At 40.8% G+C, this 13,895-nt stretch overlaps 1 protein-coding gene across 1 annotated transcript in view; it reads right to left on the bottom strand.

Annotated features, from left to right (window-relative positions):
• Positions 1-2,930: 2,930 nt before the first annotated feature.
• Positions 2,931-13,895, bottom strand: part of LOC139336336 (plakophilin-3-like) — a 29,192-nt gene continuing 18,227 nt past the window's right edge. Inside the window, exons 9-13 of the mRNA XM_070970409.1 lie at positions 11,823-12,002; positions 11,566-11,719; positions 10,630-10,825; positions 9,157-9,244; positions 2,931-4,656 (exon numbers count right to left, since the gene is read on the bottom strand). Of these exons, the coding sequence (XP_070826510.1) occupies positions 4,615-4,656; positions 9,157-9,244; positions 10,630-10,825; positions 11,566-11,719; positions 11,823-12,002 (660 nt within the window). The 3' untranslated portion in view covers positions 2,931-4,614. The remainder of the gene's footprint in view (positions 4,657-9,156; positions 9,245-10,629; positions 10,826-11,565; positions 11,720-11,822; positions 12,003-13,895) is intronic.

Below are 13,895 nucleotides of genomic sequence, written 5' to 3'. Positions count from 1 at the left end.
ATTCTAAATTACTCCTTAGCAGCAAACATCTCAATTAAGCTTGTGGACTCTGAAGTATTTACTTTTAGCAGGAGCTACACTTATCACTTCACAATTATCTGGTCCTGAAACAGGTGAGCAGTTACTTTGGTCAAGCTTTAATTTGATATGTCCAAAGGAACCTCAGTATGAAACTCAGCACCTTATGTACACCAAAGATATTGATACCCAGAAGTCAGTAATACTGGTTTACCTGCAACGCTTTTGTTATTTTGTTAGCTTTTCCTGGATTGTGTCATTCATTCTTTCTACCTGTCCTGAGCTCTGGGGGTGATGAGAAACATGCAACTTCCAAACTAACTCTCATTCTTTGCTCAGCTGGGTGCTTTTAGAAGAGAAAGGAGCCTCACCATCGCTATTACTACCCCGACATGGGAAGTATTTCTTTCATCAGACATCTCATCACTGTCAAAGCATCTTCTATTCTTGTAGGGAAAGCATCAACCTACTTGAGATCATGTCGATGGCAACCAGGAGATGTTTATATCCCTGACTTGGATACACATACATAAACAGTTCTGATGGTGTTGTTGCATGGTCAAATTTTACTGCTTCTCTACACTTGTTGTTTTGATGGTAGGCTATACAGTGCGCCTACCAATGACTGTGTCACAGCAGTTACTGTTCTTGCAAACCTTTGAGTTCAGATCACACCTCACTCTATCCTTTTATTGCATGTGTGGGACCATGTGAAACTTTAGGCTGACATCTTGGCAAGCAGTACTCTGTCTGTCAGTCAAACATTTCAAGAGGAGAACAGACTCTGTTTACCTGCTTGCTCAGAAGCAGCATGCTCTTTCAACTTAAAGCCCATCTCATCTGCAGTGATCTGTTTGAGCCACTGCCATCTGGATTCTGCACACATTACAGCATAGAAACAGCCATGCAAACACTCATCCTCCTCGACCGCACTGCTGTCTTTGACACCATCAACCACACCATTTTTGCGCACCAAGCCCTCTGCCTCTGCACTCTTTCTGCTACTAGAGGATGGATAGGGGGACGGCAGGTCAACAAGGGGGATGCATTTTAGTCATTGTGCTAACAAGGGGAATGAGATCCCTTCTCATATCACTTTTAAGACTAACTCTTATGGCTAAGTCTAACCAGTATTATCATTCATAAGGGTTTGTAAAGAATGGAAGTCATTTATTTCCACACATCAGTCAACCATAAATGAGCAGAAGTGTGCTGCATCTGCAGTATTCATTTTTGTCTTTTGTCTGCAGGACTGATCAAATGTTTCAAACTGAAAAGAAATACTACTGCAGGGCACAGTTGAGTCAAACCATTTTCCAAAATCATAAATTGCACAAAAGAGAGTTTATAAGATAGAGACAGAGGGAATTGTTGATCCTTTTGCTACATTAACTCTAGTGTATCTCAGTGTTATCGGGGTTGTTGATGATAAGTTGATGTAACTATTTTGAAAGTAGTTTCAGAGTTAGAAAAACATTTTTGCAAACTGTCAAGCTTGCTCCAACATTTGATTGAAGCTGTAGGAAGTCAACACCAAACCCTGAGGCTACCTTATTAAGCAGCCTGGACTGTGGGGTCAGTATTACTGCCACAAGAGGGCAGGGAAGATCCATCTGAGCAGCATCCATCTTGCATGGAAATCCACTTTCGAAGGGTCTGTGACTGTGACTGAGGTCAGGAATGCTCAGTCTGAGGCTGAGGTTTATGAGGTTGGAGGGAAGAGACAAACCCACAGGCTGCTCTGTAACCCCTGTGATTAAAGTGGATGACATTTTGAGGCTCCCTAAGAGGACACTGGGCTGTTGCCACCGCGTCTTACCTCCAGGAGCGGTACCTAACATTTACTGTTGGTCACCATATAACTTAGTAGTATTACAGCAACATTGGTAACAATGCATAACTCACAGATGATAGGTTACCACTTGTAAAAGTAAAACAAAATGTGGAAATATGTTTATATAAATGTGTCACTTACTGCAGATGACCCAATAGAAAGATCTGAATTTAGTTTAAAATTCTACATTTGTCTGAAAGCTCAGCTAATATTTGGTATGGCCATTATAATGTTTATAGGACCATGCACACTCAGTTTAAAGCAGCATTAATTGAATGTTTTGGCCGCTTGGTTGGGGGTGGAACAAGCTGTAACACAACACTATCTGTGGGTGGTGATGGATTACAGCTCTGTGAGTGTAGAGAGTAACAACAACATATGACCATTAAGCTGGTGGAGACACGAGATACAATTCATGAGAAAAAGAAAAGGGAAACACATTTAAAACAACCGTTTAGTCACAGTGGTGCTATTTTCTCTGATCTACACCTCCTCTGTGCAGCCTATGAGCTGAAATCTGAGAGGAGGAATCATGTGAAAGTTCATCACAATAGCTTACAAGCTCTTTTCGCCTTACAGAACTCTTACACTCACTCATTCTGTTTCAGGGGTGAGTGGTCTTTATGTCCAGACCCCCTCTCCAGTTTTTCCCAGTGTAGATCCACGCCTTTCATTCCTCAGCCAGGCTGAGCGCCGCCCTTCCTCCCTCTGCTAAGTAATAATAATAATAATAATAATAAACTCTATTTATAGAGCACTTTTCAAAATCTGTGTTACAAAGCGCTTCACAAAGGCAGCAAAATAAAAGAGACAAGTCATAAAACCATCAGGGTTTCAGGGAAAACATGTGGTGTATAAAAACCAATACAGTAGGTTGATAAACTCCAGGTCTGTAGGTTACGGCGTTCTCTCCCACACGTACTTCCTGAGAAATCCCCTCATTTGCTCTGAGTCCTCCACATCCGCCCTTCTGTAACTCTGACTCTGTTCACACATTACTGTTTGTCCTACTGGCCTTCCACACTTCAGACATTATTGTAAGGCTTAGTTTGACTAAATTGATTATATAGGACAGAATAGGAATATCTGATTTTTATTCTAAAATAACACATTATTTTTTCTCCAAACTTTGATCTTATTCCACTGCACATACAGAATATTTTTCAGGGTCATGGTACAAGATACTTTTTTTTGCCCTGTTTTGGTTCATTTGTCTTATACTGTATTCTGTACACAGTTTCATTAGGTTACACCACTGAGATCCCTTTTTAAAATGCATTTTTGACTCCACAGCTCTCCCCTGAGCTCAGATGAGCTGAACAGTTGTTCAACAGTTGTTGATGTTTGGTGAAGTCTCTTATTGTGTTTCTTTGATTGCCATGGTGACCTTCCATGCTGTCTCCTCAGTTTTTCTTCTTTTATCAAACTGAAAATGAAATGCTTTGTTTCCTGTTCTCAACTCAATATCCCTTCCCAGAACAGGTACAAGTGAAAACAGGCATATAAACAAATACGGTATTTCAAATGAACCATATAAATCTAAAGTTAAATGAAATCTGAAACTGCTACATACTGCTTCCTATTTCTGACACATTTCCTTTGCTTGATGGTAAACACCTGAAAGAAAAACACTGAATTGGTATGATATCAGCTCTATGAAGAGCCACACAAGCTGCTCATTGAGGCTGTACACAGCTAATGTGGAGCTAAATTCAAATTTAGATCTCATCATCACCAAACAGACCACATACGCTCTAACTGTTAATGCCGTTAACATATCTTTCAGTTTTATTACTACACGAAACAGCTTCAAAAAACAAAACAGCAACAAGTGTCTTCAGTTTCAAGAGTTAGTCAATTGTGCTTCCATCTTTAAGGCTACAGGTATAGAAGTATTCATATATAGAATTTCAGGGGTGTTCAGCACCTGCACTTCTCCAAAGCTCTCACTGGACTTGTGTCAATCATCAGGAAGCTCTCATGAAAAGAGTATTCAGCTATTTACTTTCTACATTATTTCCAAGCATACACATCTGCTGCTTTCCTACACAGTGTGATTAAGTGTTGATGCAGTTTATTAAAACAGACTCTACTCTGGAAGGGTTGTTGTCATATTATGACATGCTGGAGGTGTTTTTTAAACAGCAACCACTTGGATTGGACTTCTTTGACTGTGCTCCCTCTCAGCGCCACTGATTGTCCTCTTCTCTTTCACCTTTGCTGTCCATGATTTTGCTGCACTGTTTGCACTCCAGGCACTGACTGGGTGCTATGATGCATATGTGCATGTGACCAATCACGTGATAACAGAGATTATACCATCAAGTTAAAAGTAAGCAGGGGAAGGGGCTAACAGTCCACAGCTCTCTTAACTTTCTAATGTGGGCATCATATATCAGCTATTAGCCACACCAGTCCAAAATAATTGAAATCAGTGTCAGTGTGAAAAAAAAAACCCTCAGTCAGACCCTAATATACACAGAGAGCACATGTTTGGTTTGAGGGTGAAGTCCACCGTGTGTGGAGACCATTACATTTCTGTCATCTGCTCCAAGCTAAGCCAAATTAAACACACAACCACTTGAATGAGGACAAACTTAAAGTTCATTGTTCCACTGGTTCCAGTTCATTTTTCCCTTCCTGTAGGTCCATCACATTTAGCTAATCTGCTCATTAACCCCTCTGTTGCTCCTCTTCTTTTCCTCACAGCAACCTTGATCTTGGACTCTGAGCTCAGCCTGAATCATGCTACATGCAGCAGTCTAGATGGTGGCATCTGAGAAGTCTCGTCTGGTAAATCCTTTCTGAAAAAACACAAAGACACAATACAAATACTGACAAACAACGCAATGACAGTGAAAAAATTGATGTAGAGATTAGGCTAAACATTTACACTCAGCTCGTGCTGCCATTAATCATTTGCTGCATGTTCGGTCTGTCTCTATGCAGACAGTACGTAGTAAAGTAGTTACCTTTATAACTTCCCATTTAGATTTATTATAAACTCTGCAGCCACATTACTCTGATCTTAACTTCAGTGGACAGCTGTTTTAGAATCTATTATGACACCATTTGAATTGCCAAAAAGAATAACACATAATAGAGAGAAGACTGCTGACCTTTAAGACCACACCATAATTTCCAATACTCCCATGAACTAAATTTAGCTTACCATGTACTATATGTGATTCTTGTTGAATGACTTTCCTCTTTGAATAGTGTTTCCTGTAACATTGCTTTCTGAGGTTATTTTATTTATTTGTTTTGTACCTCCTGCAGCTCCTGAGGGAAATATCAGGCTCTTTAGCAGCTAAATGCTCCATTACCACACCACTAGCTTATCGCTAACTTAACTGTCTGCTCTTTGGTGCTGTAGTATACACTGACAGGAGTTGCCTGCTGCTGCTGGAAACAGGCCTGATAAGAGTGCAGAGTTTTTCAGATATTTTTCTTTCGACCAGTTTGTTTGTACTGTGACTTGTGAAGACAGCCCAGAGTTTTGTGTGAACTGCATGAGACTGGGTTGAGGACAGATACACAGCAGGATATCTATCGAACGTTAGAGCTTCACCATGGCCACCCAGCAGTCACATAAACACATGGCTTTTGTTTGCTGTGTCAGGTTCAGTTTGGACGGGGGTCTGATGTGTGTGGGTGTGTGGGGGTGAAGGGGGGGGGGGGGGGGGGGGTAAAACAGGAGGAACATAACAGTGTTCAGGGGCTGCCAAGTCCACCTAACCAAACTCTTCTTTTATTCATCCCAGAAGGCACAAAAGAGACAAACCCAAAATGTCTCAGCCAGATTCTCAGCATTCCTGCAGAGAGTGGTCACTCAGAAACTTAACGCAACAAAACCCAGGCCAGACACCGGCCAGGACACACACAAGAAGAGTATTCAGGAGGTAAAACAGCCTCATAAGAATGTAGAGAGAAAGAGTGTCATCACTATGTTAGACACAAATAAAGGAATTTAGGATTGTTGGATCTCAAAAATGACTCAATTGCTCAATTGTAGTTTTGATATGCTGTTATTTCCTCTTACAACTACAAACCGTTAACAGCAGGCCTTAGAGGAATAACGTGTTAGCTAAAATAATCATCGTGGCATTCCACAGGAGATTGGTAAAACATCCTTCTATAAAAGGAGCTGCTTCTCTTGTTCGTGCCAAGGCTGCCGTAATCCTGTTAGCCCCTCACTTTGGATCTTTATCAACTTCACAAACTGGGGAAAGCCAACTTGTTCTTAGTTGTATTTTAACAGATTTACAGATTTTTGAGTTCACATCCAATTTCAATAATTTCCACTATGCTGTTGAAAAAAATCATTCAGCACTGCCTGTGGTTTTCACTTCATTAATAGCTCATATAATAAACTCAGAATTGTTCCTTACCCTGCAAAGTTATTGGAAAAGAGATATTTTCTAACCAGGTAGCAATTTAAAATCTTTTTATATAAAGAGTGGAATAAATAAAAAGGGTCGCTGGTGGTGCTGAACCCACAGAGGATTATCAGCTGACTGCACACTTCCCTCAGCTCTACAGAGAGTTACAGCGTTGTTTTGGTCTAGCAGCTTGCTTTATTTCACTCTCACAGCTCTTGTCTGTGTTGTTTCCAGCAGCACTGAGCAGCTGCTTTCAGCAAAACCTTTAAAGACGCACTGAAATGAAATAAAGACATCTGCCAAGAAATCTCCCGTTCTAATCCTATGCACTTGTGTTAACTGTTATCTCTTGGTGTATGCCAACTATTGGTTTAAGAAAGAGGTTTTTTCTCTGACAGAAGTCCATCAGATCAATTTGAACATTCTGATGAAATCCCTCTTGTAACAATAGCCCACTCACATATCTATTTCACTTGAAACTACGTTACATGCATGCTCTAACTGATCTTTAAGTGTGACTTTATAAACCCAGCAGCAAACTATAGACAGACAGTGTAAACTGCTGGTTGGTGAACATTGTGGAGCATTAAGCTGCTAAAGAGACAGAGATATGTCTCAGGAGTTAGTGGAGACCAAAGCAGAGCAAAGAAGAGAGTGAATGAATACTTATATTCATCAGGTGGACACAAAAAATAAATGATTCTGTATCTGCTTGATGTGTAAATGACCACTGTTTGCCAGCACATTTGTCATATTAACCTGATAGTGTTGTGTTTTTTAGCTTGTTGTGCTGCCTCAGAGTGGCCAAATTCGTAGTTTATGTCGGGGGAGTACTTGACTTTGACAGACACACATCAAACATGAAAAACCTCCGGAAGATAATCAAACCAATGAGACATCTTATTTTCTTCAAGCAGCCATTCATGTCAGCTACAACAACAGATCTTGCGTAAAACAAATTTGACTGGATACTTCAGATCTTCTGTTAATGCAGTGTGGTTATCACTGTTGACTTCTGCTGACAGTTTTCTATCTTGTATTTTAAGCAGAAATGATGGTCAGTGGAATCACTGCTGATTTCCCAATGTGTGACATAACGGACTGAGAGCCACCCCAACGCAGTGAAGAACTTCAGTAACTCTGCAATCTAACTGCTATCAGCTACAGAGAAAATATTTGCATTTGCAGAGCCAAGTATCCAGAGATACGGCATGGCCAGAGGCTAACACGATACAGGCTTTAAGAGCAGAGCGAAGGAGGGGGGGGGGAGGACCAATAGGAAGAGAGGAGTGGAGGTCAAGTGGGACAAAAAACAGATGTGTGCAGATGTAAACTGCAAAACCATCTGGTGGAGACAAAGGTTTAAAGCACAATGTCATTCCACACCCACACGTCCTGCTCTGCATTTTAACATCAGGCTCATGTCTTCATTCACACATGGAGCGATCAAAAATACCACATTAACAGTGCAATACTGTGTTGATTTCTGTGTCTCTAATGTACCTCAAACATTTTTAATAGGTCAGTAAGTACTGCAAGTTTTACTGTCCCACAGCACAAAGAGAACATGGTGATTCTGTGGGCTTTGATTGGCATTTTCAATCAGCATCATCCAAGACAATTATGTATACTCTACAATGTTTGTATTGAAATCAATATAATAGATTCATTTAAATATGAGATTCGATTAACCTTAACCAGTTGCATTAGCTGTTTTGATGGACAGAACCATCTGGGAATTTGTCCTTGGAAACTGTTTGGAAAAGGGCAGGCACTTTGCCGGTGATTGGATGAACCACCCACCGTCTATTATGGGCTTGACTTTCCTACATGACTTAGTAAGAGAGTGAAAACATCCTTTCCATGGAGAAAAGCCTTCAGTGGCCTTCTTTGCTCTTTTTGAACAATCAGTTGCATTATTATCCCACCCAAACCACACCTGTAGCTTCCAGTAGTTCCTCAAAGGACCCTGATTGGTCTGAATGACTGTGGCTGCACACATGCAACTTGAAGCTCAGCAAGATAGATTCTCTTGTTGCATGATTTCACAAATCCAGCTGCCTCACAGGATAAGATTAAACATATAAACTGTGAATTCCACTTCAGTCAAAAGCCGTGAATGTGCTGCTTAACTTGTTACCAGGAGTTTTTTCCTCTTTACATACTTGTCATTTTTTTACATTGTGTGGAACAACGCTGAATTACCAACTAACTAACTAACTTGTTGTTAGTTCATTAAGAAACAATTACCACTCAATGTTGCAATGTATTGATATTTGGCCTTTAAAAATGTATTTTAATGAAGAAATGATTGCAAGGATGCTGCTAAATATGTCTGGAGATGAATGTTCTGTGATGCTAAACCCCAGAAAGGTTTCCCAAAGGGACTTTACGGTATACAGTATCTATCTGATTAATGGAGTTACATTCGTTAGTTGGACACAAATACACTACCGAATGAAAGCTACTGTACTACTGTATGTCTGTGTAATGTTGGACTCATGGCCCCTAATGGGCCCCAAAAATCAACTGATGCACATTTAAAAAGAACACTTTTTTGTTTAAAGCAAACTTACTTTCATAGGACTGGTTTACGTATTTCAAACTTGTTTTACCATTTCATTGTTGCAATCCATAACAGCTTATACCTGCCAGGTGTCTCTGGAAATACATATGTCTGTATTTCCTGTATCTATTGGAGTAAGTTGGAGTTATACACAGGCCTGGAAACTCAAGAGGGATGAGACAGATGGGATTTTCTGATCTTCTGTTTTATAAAAAAAAAAAATTAGGTGCTTGTTGTTGCTGCTTAGCCACTTGCCTCTCTCTTAACAAAAGTGACATGTTTGCTCCTACGTATTGGCTACAATTTTTGAATAAGTTTGTATAGTATCTCTTGGTATCAGCAGCTGTGGGTCTCACCAGTTTGTAGTCTTTGTGCAGTTTGTTGTACTGGAACATGTTGCAGAGGACAGTTGAGGCCGCTCTGGCAGCTTTTAAACTCCCACAGCTAAACCAAGACACAGCGAGAGACAGTTACTAACAAGTAGGATTGACAAATAGGAAATACCACAGCATAAACAGAGGAAAGAAAGCCAATGATAAACATTCCGTAAAGACCTGCAAATTAAGCAAAATGTTAATGTTTATTTTTGTGTGGTCAAGGGGCAAGCAGTGAGCTCCAAAATATGCAGTTATAAACAGGAAACAGAGGTCAAAGAGAGATCACAGCTTTGGCATTACTGAAAGGTTGTGGGATCTGAAAATATTAACCAATTTTATGGAGAACGAAGAAAAGGTTACAGTTGCAATTAAACAGTTTTCTTAGATTTACCATGGTGAGGACAACATGTGTGGATGCAGCGACCAGTAACTCCCTCAAACTTAGCTACATGTTTGTCTATTTGTCATGTTTTTGGCGCAGGGAACAGATTAAGTGCAGGGCACCTTCACTGTCCACATCTTTACAGAGACCTGGCTCCACCACAACATTCCAGATCAAGCTATTGAGCTCGACAGGCAGACCGTGTTCCACACAGACAGGATGCACAAGACGACTGGAGGAGGATTCTGCATTTATATCAATGATGCTTGCTGCTTAAACTCAGTCAAAGTGAATGGACAATGTTTTCCTGTTTTCAATACCCCATACCAGGGGAAGCAATACCCTGGACCAGAACCAACAGATCTACAGACGACGCCATCTCCACTGCCCTCCACTCAGTCTTCACACACCTTGAAAACAACAGCAGCTACATCAGAATGGCATTTGTTGATTTCAGCTCAGCTTTCAATGCAGTCTCCTCCATGGAGATTTTGGATGACACCACCATCATCAGCCAAATCTTGCAGGGGTTGTACAGAGATTTTTTTTAAAGGAGCTGATCAATGATTTTAGAAAAGCAGGAGGTAGAGACACATCTCTGCCTGCATCAGAGGAGCTGAAGTGGAAGATGATACTGACAAACAACACCAGCAACAGCCTGTTCAACCTGCTGCCGTCTGGCAAGGGGTACAGAAGTATCCGCTGCCATATCTCCAGACCACAGAGCAGCTTCTTTCCTCAGGCTGTGAGACTTCTCAATTCATCCTCCACACTCCACCATCAATAAATGATATGGAACTTTACACTGGACTGCACATAGTATACTGTCTGGGTGTATGGTGTACGGCTATATAATTATATAAGAAACTGCATATATGGATTTCAAATACCTGCTTATGTTGTATGTATGTGCAGCATGAAGGGGCTACAACTTAGAGTTCATTGTACAACCGTGTGCTGTGAAATAACAATAGCTGAACCTTGATACCTTAATTTAACATTATTGGTGAGCAGCTCTGTTTTCTCAGTGTACACTGATATTTGAAGATTACAGTAGATGGCAACTTTACCTGTTATCATGGGATGTTTTGATGGCCACCAGTTTTGGCAGGCCATTGAAGTAAGAGATGTCACGGGCTGCCAAGGAACTGCAGGTGACCAGGTGATTGAGGGCACCACAGATGTTGACCACCACCTCACTGGATGGTGTTTTCTGAAGGCCATCACTGGGCAGCTTTGACACCAGAACTTTCACCATGTTCATAGCTACAAGGACAAAGAGCAAAGGTGGTTGTCTGACAAGACTGGTTTTAGATAGATACAAAGGAGCATCGGCTGTCTCTTTTCCCTGGGTCCAGAAACATATAGGTGTGTAACTGAATGGCTCTGTGCCGTACTTCATATTTCAATGACAACAATGTACAGAGTCACAGAGTCACAGTGTAAGTAAGAGCTCTATTGTCAGTGGCTGCTCATTAAGAATCAGAGGGGGACAATCCCCTTTATTTGTCACACATTACATGCACATGCACACACACTTCATGCACTGGTGAAATTTTTCCTCCGCCTTTAACCCATCCTGGTAAGTCCTTCCTCCGTGGCAGACCAGGAGCGGTGGGCTGCCATCCGACTGGTGCCCAGGGACCCATTTTTCGTCGTCACCATTGGTCAGGTGGTGATCTTCATGCATGTTTTTAGAGGGGGGGGGGGGGGGGGGGGGGGGTTTATGGAGGATACCCCAGGTGAACATGCAAACTCCACACAGAAAGGCCAATTTTTTTCCTCGAGCAGCAGGCACCGAAGGCATGGTGGAGGACACGCCCCCGGCACCCACCCCCCCCACCCCCCCCTTGGAGAACACTAATGAAGGGTGTTCTATCAATGCACAAAAATTAAACAAACTCAGACATGGGTCAAAAGTGTTTGACTTCAGTGTGACTTTAAATATATTAGACACAGACAGAGTTTCCAGACTGGAACAACAGCAACACTAATTTGCACCTTACCCGTGTGGTCTTTGTTGGAAGAGTGTCTCGCCAGATTTCTCAGCAGACCGGTCAAAGGCCTCAGCTCCATCTCACTGTTGGTGTCTAACAGATCCATCAGGATGGGTAGCATCCTCTCATGCTCCATTACTACAGCACTGAGCACTGATGACCACTGGTACAAAGGGGCAGAGATTACAAAAAATGAATCAGACAGTTCATTATAGATTCTGCATATACATGCATAGTTCATATTTCTATGGTGTGTGAGCTCTTACCCTGGTCTCTCCTGCAGTGATATTTTGCAGGGCTCCTATGGCAGCCTCACGACTGGTGGAGTTGCTGTCACTGTTCTGCAGAACATGCTTGTATAGTGCCACCACCTTAGGGTGCCACAGCCACTCAGCCCCGTTTGGCTGTCGGGACACCTCAGACAGTATGGACAGATTCTGGTTACGCTGCCGAGGAGGAGGTGAAAGAGAGAGAGCATTTTCATTTATTGTACAGAAACATATAGAATAGTATATTCTGTTGTGGCAACACAACAGTAAGTTAAATCACATTTCTGACACAAGGTTTTCTCTTGTATCAGTGTAATGTTTTAGAGACTGTGCATCTTTGTGTCCTATACAGAGGCTCTCACGTAATGGGGAGAATAGGCAAAATATCGATCTCACCCAGGAATGGGGTGGACACACTAGCTTAGAGGTATGGACAAGTACAAGCAGCTAGGAAATAAAACCCTGATTTCAAATAGAACTGTGGTGCTGTGTAAAAAGATACACAAGATAAAGTAGAATGTGATACATTGCTAAACCTTTCTGATATACACTCAATTGAAAACAGTACAAATACAATATATTTATTGTTTGACCTCATCAACTTCATTCTTTCTTCTTTCACAATGGGGAAGTTGTTTGGATCATTCCACAGGTAAACAGGTTCATTGGTAACAGGTGATAGTGTCATGATTGGGTGTGAAAGGGACATCCTGGAAAGGCTCAGACATTCGCAAGCAAGGATGGAGCGAGGTTCACCACTTTGTGAACACATGACTGTAGAAAGGATGTTATTATATGGACTCAGGAACACTTTCGGCAAAACTATGGCAGCTAAAGGACTGATGCCAAAGCTACATGTTCCAGGCAAAAAAGCCACCAGTTCAAGATTCCTATTGGAGGCATATAAATAAAACAGCATTGATCTGTTATCACAGTGTAAAGCTAGTTCATCCTAGTAAGCACGATAAGACAAACATGACATAACCCTGACATTGTAACATAACCCTCTGTTTATAGAAAGCCTTCAAAAGACAACTATCCAAACTCTTTTCATTTATTCAACCTTTATATAACAACAAGAGATCCTAGACACCAAGAAACACAAATGGAAAGTTTAGCTAAAAAAGCCAATGAAAAGTAAAAATAATGAAAAGCCAAATCAGTAAAATAATAAAACCTTGAGAATAAATAAAGCAATTGAAATCAAAGCAGATGAATCAACTTAAACAAGAACAGCTGGAAGTAAAAGAATGAAAATGAGGTAAGCTTTAGATTTTTCTGTTATTCCAGGTGTAACTGCAATGTAGTACAATAATTTGAGTATGCTCAACAAGGGTCCACATTAAAAGACAGCAATACAGAGCAAAACAGAAGTAATGTAAGGGGTTAAAAACACAGTCATTGCCTTATAAATAAATTAAAGCCAGTGTCGATCATGCCTTCCAGAGAGAGAGCCGCCCAAGCTTAGCAGACAACTCACAATGATGAGCAATGTAATTATCACCAGCAATAAATCTAATGCAGTGACAAAACAGCATCCAAGAGTTTCAGATTTGCAGTTGAAGCATGCATGTATAAAATGCTATCTTGATCCAACACTAACAGGAAAGTTGCCTCAATAAGCATCTTTCTACAATGAGGAAAACATGATTTATTACTATGATGATTTTCAGAAGTTACTTTCTCATCAATCCAAATTCCAAGATACTTATACTGTGTGACTCAATGCTTGTACCATTCTAAGTAGACATGGGATAATCATGATCAATATTTTTAGCTTTGGTGAAAAACATCCATTTAGTTTAATGTGCATTAAGAACTTATTTATGTTTATTGAGTGTAAATCAGCAAAGAAACACTGAAGGGATTTAACATCAGAAAATACAGCATCCACAGTACAGCACAAAATAGTATCGTCAGCATAAAGTTGTATATTACACCCAGTTACGGAAGAAGCAATATCAGCCCTATAAAAAGTGAGCAGAACAGGCCCTATGAGACACCTTTTGCAAAATTCAAATTCAGATTTAACATTTCCAACAGCGACACACTGATTTCAGGCCTTTTTAA

This window comes from Chaetodon trifascialis, chromosome 1, assembly GCF_039877785.1.
Source record: "Chaetodon trifascialis isolate fChaTrf1 chromosome 1, fChaTrf1.hap1, whole genome shotgun sequence".
NCBI lineage: Eukaryota > Metazoa > Chordata > Actinopteri > Chaetodontiformes > Chaetodontidae > Chaetodon > Chaetodon trifascialis.
Note: the sequence above shows the minus strand (reverse complement) of the source record. Positions and strands in the feature narration are given on the sequence as shown.